This window comes from Danio aesculapii, chromosome 19 (genome assembly GCF_903798145.1).
Source record: "Danio aesculapii chromosome 19, fDanAes4.1, whole genome shotgun sequence".
NCBI lineage: Eukaryota > Metazoa > Chordata > Actinopteri > Cypriniformes > Danionidae > Danio > Danio aesculapii.
This window is the reverse complement of record NC_079453.1, coordinates 43459665-43467983: the sequence shown is the minus strand read 5'-3', so window position 1 is coordinate 43467983 and position 8319 is coordinate 43459665. Positions and strand designations below refer to the sequence as shown.

The 8319-nt window shown below is 38.0% G+C and overlaps 1 protein-coding gene across 1 annotated transcript; it reads right to left on the bottom strand.

Moving 5' to 3' along the window:
• Positions 1–411: 411 nt before the first annotated feature.
• Positions 412–2092, bottom strand: LOC130246851 (homeobox protein Dlx6a-like). Its single transcript, XM_056480005.1, is given in 5 exon segments — positions 412–765; positions 923–940; positions 943–1118; positions 1532–1656; positions 1658–2092. Coding segments are annotated over 5 exon segments (744 nt in total). The 5' UTR covers positions 1843–2092; the 3' UTR covers positions 412–525.
• Positions 2093–8319: the final 6227 nt, after the last annotated feature.

The following is an 8319-nucleotide window of genomic DNA, read 5'->3' as shown; positions in this document are numbered from 1 at the left end:
TTAAATACATAATTGATAGGGCATGTCTTTTATAATGGTTTCTAAAAAATGAAAGGCACGACAGGTTACTTGAAGTCATAGTTTACTCCATTTATGACAAACATAAAAAGTTTTAACAACTAAAATCGGACAACATATTTACAATCAAATTGCTTGCTTTTGCATGATCAGAAAACAATCTACGCAAGAGGTTGAGTTCGTTTTTCAAAGGCGACTCATGCGCGTGCGTGCGCGTGTGATGTTGGATGTGACAAACGTTTCGCTTCCTGTCCCAATTTCATGTCGGCGATGAGTGTGTTTAATTACAGTCAGACGTGAGAACAGTTTTTTTAATGATTCAGTCAGATAGTTCCATTGTCGACCATTGCCACGCCGCATGTCTTCATCCTTCAGAAGATAATCGTCCCCGACTAGTGTAGGTCTCTATTAGGGATGTTAAACCGATGACAATGTGCGTCCTAACGCACGTGAACTGGGCAGCAAGTCAACCTCAAGGCCTATGGCCTAAAACAAGGCTATAGTTGCCTATCTCTGCATGGCGTCCTGATGAGGTGACGAGTACCAGTGTGAGTAACCGGGCATGTAGCTGTTAGCAGACATGTTTACTCCTTTAGAGGAGGCAGAGACGTCCCAGATAGGAGGAATGGCTGGAGAGCGCGGGGACAGGGCGATGGAGCCAGGCAAAGTGTCTGTCTCGTGAGGGTTACCACCTTGTTTCAACAGCTTCTTGAACTTGGACCTTTTGTTTTGAAACCATATCTTTACCTGAAAGACAAAAGAAAATATTAGGTTGCTTTGCTGCAATGTGAAGGAGGAGTCAAGTCAAGGAACAAATATCTACTTCCAAAACAGTCTATAATTAATCAGAAATATCAGATAAAAAGTATAAATAATTATTTATGCAAATGAGTTCACATCTCACCTGCGTCTGCGTGAGCCCCGAGTTGAAGCAGCCAGCTCCGCGCGCTCCGGTAATGCCAGGTATTGAGTCTGCTGGAAACGGTGATTTAATGCCTGAAGCTGCAAACTGGAATAAATGGTCCTCGGTTTTCTTATCTTTTTGCCTTTTCCGTTGAAACGTATTTCTCCATTTTCAATCACTGTTGTTTTCTGCTGTTCTGAAAAGGGTGAATATTGTGGAATGATTCCCGTACATAAATATTTAATATACAATATTATTTAGTGACAGAAAAAACATTTGTAATGTTCTTTCAAGCACTTTACATCAAAACTACATTGTCTGTCATATTTAGGAAACTACGTGTATTGACATGTCGAGACAGAGACAATTAGATGCTAATTATAATTTGCAATGGTGGGTAGAATCACTGACGGAACGCAATAAATCATTTTGAGGAGAACACCGTTCTTGCTGACATACGAGGGGGGGAAAAAAAAATCAAGCCAGAACAAAAGGGAGCGGGTAAGGTGTCTGAAATAAAAACCTCGTCGGTACATTTTACCGAGGCAGAATACTGCTTAGTTCAACATGAAGACAAAGCTTTGTTTTTACGCATGTAAATACGCTTACCTGTAGCGTCTAACCTGGTCTGTGTTCCGCTGGCGTTACTGTGGTAAGACGGCAGGTACGGACTGTGGTGCGGATGGCTCACGTAGGAATAAGGTAGCGACCTGTTATATGAGTTCGAGCCGGAAGTACGGAGAGCTGTCGTGCTGATGATGATGATGGGAGCCGGAATGGAGACAGTGGAGCGGATAATGGCTGGCGGCCATCGACGGGGAGCTCTGTTGTGAGTGCGATTGCTGTCCAAACTCCATGAAAGCAGATTTTGACGAGTCTTGAGCCTCCAGACCGTCAGCCATCGTAGTCATGGTCATCATCAAATTTTCTGCTTTGAGAGCACTTACCCCCTATCTCAGAAGTCCAAATGAGTCCTTTCGCTGTGTTCGTTTCTTTCTCTCCTTGGTTAGGAGATATTGCGTTATTACCTCCACAATTTATCCCTTTTTGTCCTGTAATTCTCACGCGGTATGGTGGAAGGTGGGCTTGAGTAAATGCAGAGATTTTAAGGTGGATTCTGTTAAATTTGAGTCCTTGCTTCCAGACTTGATGCAGCCACTACAAGTAAAATGGTTTGTCTCCAAAGGGCAGCGCCTTCCGATTGGTCATTCAACCTAACGTCATCAGTTCTCTGCTTTAGCTAAGACTTCACAGTGAGTTAACCTACCTTAACAGCTCCCACCGTAGCCATAACCATGTGGAGAATAATAATGCCGGGATATCCCTGTGATATTCACAAAATTCCCACTCAGACATACGACTCCGGAGACAATGTCGGCGCAACCATTTAAATAATTAATCGCGTGGTTCGTATTAAGCAGCGGAGGTGCCAAACATCGCTCATTCTACAAACCGCACAAACTGAATCGACTTTGGGAGAATATAGGCTATTTACTGCCACATGTAGAATTAAAAAGTACATTTATATCGAAATTTACTCAGTGCATTTAAAAAAAAAGAAGCTGAAATCACAACAGTAAAATGATATAATGCATATGAAATCCCACAGAAGAATCCATGCATAAGGATTGGTTATAGTATAGAAATAGGCTAGTAGTCTAAAACATTACAGTTTTAATCTTCTTCAAAGAGGATTCACGTGAACTAATAAACACGCCAGATATGGTCTGCTTAATTAAGCCCCAGTCACTAAAAGGCCCCGGGTTAGTGACAGCCTTTTCCATGTAGTAATCACGAGCCAGTCACAGTTGAAAATATATGCAAATTACGAGTGCAGTTGTGGTTTGGCAAATCGCGATCACATTATAAACCACGATGTAAATATACCCTACAACTGCAAGGCTTTCTTCATTCTCATTTTCACTCAATTTTTATTTTATAGACAACGAGTTTCCTCATGATATGGCAATAAATTTACTTTAAACGGTAATGAAAAAGCAATTATGGTCGCAATCAGTTATATCCAAATCCTCTTTGATTATCCGTTTACACTGTATTCAGACGGCGCTATAAAATTAAGAACAATTCGTCTGTAATGATTATGGACCTTGTTTATTTTGGGAGGTGGATTAAAGTGGATATAGCATAAATTATCCGCTAATTATAACACCAGTGTCGCCCTCAATTATCCTCTTATCAAAAATGGTAGCCCTAAATGCAGCATTTAGTTTCAATTTTCTCCCTTTCTGTAACAAGAACTGCGTACCTTGCTATTATTACCAGGGATGTTATTTACTTTGCCGGATTTAAGAGTGCACAAGCGCCGTAGATAACCATTTTTCATGGTGGACTGAACTAGGGAGAGACAGAAAAAGCAGCTGGTCGCACCGAAAGCTTTTGGATTTCTACAAGATATCAAACGCTCGGAGTTCCAAAATAACTTGCAGCAGGTAAGAGTAAATGTGGAGCATAAGATCGTTTGTTTAAAAGAAGAAAAAAATCCTAAATGCATGCATGTTGTAATGCTTTTTTATATATTCTAAAAAGCTGTCATATTTTGTTTAAAGGAAAATGTCAAATGAGTTCATATTCGTGACCAGGAATTTGATCGATTAGCCTATTGCTGCTGCATGTGTGAATGTTTTTGTCAAGCAAGTGAGATCGAAACCAGATACATATTCTGTAATAGCCTTGCCATGGTACAAACAAATCTTCCAATTATGCTTTACTGCTGGCATTTTAAGTGCTTAATTGATCGAGACTTTATGGTTTGCTACCTTTAAAATGGCTTCCCTTACCTGCGCTGACAGATTGGCAATTAAGAAATAAATATAGAACGGCTACTTTATCCAGGGACTGATCTATAAATAATTTGATACAAGCTGACAATATAGTGCAGCGGGCCAGTGAATCTGTTTCAGCGTATCTTGACCACAGGAAGTGTGTGTCATTTAAAACCCAAAGAATTTACATATTGTTGAATGACATTAAATTGTGTTGAGTTTTAGGAAAGGAACATAATCAAATGCAAATACGAAATTAATGCATTAGGTTTGGAAAAACTCAAAATATTTTAATTATAGTTTTTAATAATGTAATTTCGATATTACAATTGCGCATAATTTAACCAAACTCAAATTCTTTGGTACAAATGCTTTATTTTTAAATTATGTGAATGCTTTCTCTAATGATGATGATGATGATTTTAACCATACAGACTAATAAAGCATGCATGTGAACCCATAAGCATCAAATTACAAATCTGTCAAAAAGTAAAAGAAAAAAAGGGATCTGTGTGGACATGCCGGCGCTCGAGTGCATCCATGCAGCCTTATCGGAGCCTTTACACACAACTTGTTTGATTCATCTTGATTCCGAAGCGCAGTTGTTGTCAGTGGCCCGAACAGACACGCTGACCGGCTCGGATTGTACACAGCGCTGCCATTCCAGCAGAGGCGGATAAATGTTCCTGCTCTCCCCGAACTCAAGCCCACCGGCTGCACACAGACACGCAGGCGTCGACGGATTTCCATGGCTGCTGAGCAGAGGAAGTGGCAAGGCAAAGCGAAGGCAGATGGATAGCACGCGCAGCTGTCGGTATTCTACACGAGATCACTACAATAGAAATCAAGAGAGGATAACAAATACCACCAGACCCCTCACTGACAATGCACATATTAAAGCATGCATTTTATTTTTCGATTGATTAACAGTATTAATCTGAGTCAGTAAACTAATTCGGATAAGCCACTTCATTTGATTGGGAGCCAATGTTAGAAAAATGAAGTCTTAAAAGCCAATAAAGATTGCCTGCGATTAAAAATGACAACAGACAGACAATAAACACTTTAATAAATAAAGCTGACAAGAAGAACTAAAAATTGGCATTTTTTCATAGCGTAAAAAACATTTTAATAATCTACAAAACCTTTTTTCACTCACAACAAAATAACCTCATGTGAAATTAAAAGATTTCACAGACGTTTGAGATTCTTAGTGGATGCATCAGTCAATAAAGAACATTTATTTTAAGATGAATGACAATAAAATATAAATTATTAGAAAATAGTCGCGTGATTATTAGTAATGTTGACAATTTCTACCACCTAAAATGATCAAAATGCTAGACCAACAACCAAACATAGGCCTGCCTTAGTGTGCTAAATGTTCAACCCGATTGACTGCTGGGCTTATCAATGTAATTTTACATTAATATTACTCATGATTTTAAGATTGTAGCATATTTAATAGCATAACAAATTAGCATGAAGCCTAATGCCGCAGAGAGCATCATCTTTGTGTCCTTGCCGCCTTTGACGTATCGCATTGGATATTTCATCCCAATGTACAACAAAGAAGTTTGTTTATCTCTAGAAAATAAGAACATAAGACGGACACAGGGCTGAAAGGATACTTCAATGTTCAATGGAAAATTGCGGCCAGCGCAGAAACGTACGTTGCCTCTTATGAGCATTAATTTTCAGTTCATCTAAATGAAGGTGGCTCCGCTGAAATATCTTTTATCTTTTGAGAATGTTGTACAATTGAGAACAGTGGGATTTTTTCGGGGTTCTTTTTCGACTTAATAGAAGACATTATTAGCTCTGACAGCACACGGCTCAGGTCTGGGGGAGAGGATTTTCTAGAGAGATGACAGACAGGAAGGCCAGCAATCACAGGCTTTTTTATCCGAATGTACTGTTCGATGCCGTTTATCCCTGATGATAGAAAATTGCTCTGTTGCCAGGACGCGGCAGCTGAAATAGAGGGCAAGAGCAACATTTCCATTTTCCAGTTTGAAAGCCATTGAAATGAATTAGTAAAATGAAAAAAATCCCGCGGTAAACAAAGAGGGGCAAACAAAGATACACTTTTTTTCCTTGCGCCGAGTCCCCTTTCATTTAGTAAATTTTCGTTCTGAGGCTTTGAATCCAACACTTGCAAATGTAATGGGCTCCTGATGTGCACCGGAGATAATCACGCATTTTCAATACATTTTAAATGTAAAGCAAAGTGTAATTTGTTCTTGTTTGCATATCACTGCGATATTTGTTCACGTATTACTGTTTGCAATAGCACTGCTAATATATTTTTTAAAGGTGAATTGAAAAATTTGCACATTCATTACATTCCCACAAAAATAAAATAATCGCACTCCAAGCCTGCTAAAGTAATTCTTAATCATTGCGAGCAAGTGGCTTGTCATTCGCCTCGCATTGATAATATTTATTAACTTGAAATCCATAAAGTTTCGAGGAGGGGTTTGTCAGAATATTGCTTGTTATGACAGTTTGAAAACACTCCCAACGAATAGTGGGTTTACGTGTCATGACAGACACATGCTTTATTGTTATTTGGGCGTGCAGTGGCCGACCACAACAGGCGCATTTAGTAAACAAGCGGGGGGAAAACAGACCTTGTTGAAGATGCTCGAATAACCAATACTCCTTGTCCAGACATTTCACAGGTAAAAAAAAAAAGACAAGTTTACAAGACTTGCAAGAAGACAAGCATATAATCATAATTTTGATAAGCAACAGTACCAGTTGTCATTGCTCACCAAAACGGGAGAACGCGTAAATATTAACAGCAGGAGATCAGCATGCCAGTTATTTTCATGTGCGACAGTAGTCTGTAAATGTTAAACTGACAGATGTATGATAAACAACGAACTAAGATTTACTGCTTTATACAATGGGTAGAATACTCATATAATAATATTAATTTAATTTACAACTATTATTAAAATAATAATAATAACAAAAACAAAAATAATAATAGTTAATAATAATAATAGCTATCATTATTATACAATTGATATCGAAATAAATGTAAAATATACATTACAATTTAACTTTAACGTGTATTTGTTTAAATCAACTATGAAAACAATTTATCAGAACCACATTCGTTTATTTATTTTACACGCTAAGCATATTTTAATCCACTGATTCCGTTTGATCTCTAATACAGGTTAAATCTATGATTATTTTAATATTTACGTGATGCATAAATCCTGTTGGAAGGATTGTATTTTAAGAATGTTTGCATGGGCAGGTGGTTTACCCCGACTGCGCTACTCCATTTCGCGTATTAATACAATGTAGCCTATATATTTGGACAATGCATTGTCTGAACATTGCCGTCCCGCCGTACATTTGGCAGAACTATTTATCCACCCATAGCCATTATTTATAATCATTGCTATTAGCTGGCTCTGATAGATTTTGATCTTTGATTGAAGCTGGTCCAGCTAATCTGATTGGAGGGACCCATGGTTACGATTTCTTTGTGTGTGTTAATCATGTATGCATACAACAAAACATTGCATTTGTATTCGCGTAATTGTGTGCTTGTATTTGAATTTTACTTTGGGCTAAGGCCGAGAATTAAAGCAACATCAACAACACCACAACAAAAATAATGCAATTCCTAACAAGCCATCATTTATTAAAAATAACGCATAGCTCATGGTATTCGTGCTGGCGTTTGGTGGGCTGATGTTGCGTGTGATTTAAGGAGAAGTTTCCCTGATCTGAATTTCCTGAGGTCAGGTGAGGAAGTTGCACAAACAAAGAGGCATGGACAATAATTGTTTGCCTGAAACTCAAGAACAGTGAGTTTGATGAGGCGTAAAAACAGCAGAGAAAAAAAGTCACACCTGGAGAACCGCCTCGCGCCTACTGCATTCATTCTCCTGCCATGGTTCACATGAAAACCAGTCTGCAGGAGCCGTGCGCATTTCTCAAGCTCCTGTTCATGGCTTAATAATCACAAATGACGAGCGAAAATACAAAGACTACCTGAAACTACAAACTTCCAGCTTCAAGTTGATGAAATTCCCTTACAAAAGGTTCTGCGGGAGATATAAAGACTGCACAGTTACACCAATGAAGCCAAAGAATGGGCCGCTCGCCAAAAATTAATACTTAAAACACAAGCTGTTTAATTTTAATTTAGTCATATTAGGATGTTTAAAGGTGCTAGACTTGCTGAAAAAAAATTGCAGTGAATTTAACTCTCAACTATGAAACAGCAAGTCCATTATACATTAAGTTATAAGTGAGGGCTTATGTGTTTTAATAGACACTATTAAGTATATTCAAGTGAGTATATGGTACAAAAACATTAGTCTCAGGACTTTGGCTATATATTTGCATAGTAATGATGAATTAATGACTCTAAGGTTAATGGTGGACAACACCTTTTCCATTTATTTCCGGCACATGATAATTTAGTGTAGATTTGATGAAAAAAATAGGGAAAATATATATTTCAAATACAAAATAAGTGTCACTTAATAATACATTTTCTGATGTGTACTTACGTCAAATAGATAACGGAATAAAAACTAAATATATACTAAATTGTATTATATTTAAATTGATTAAAAACTT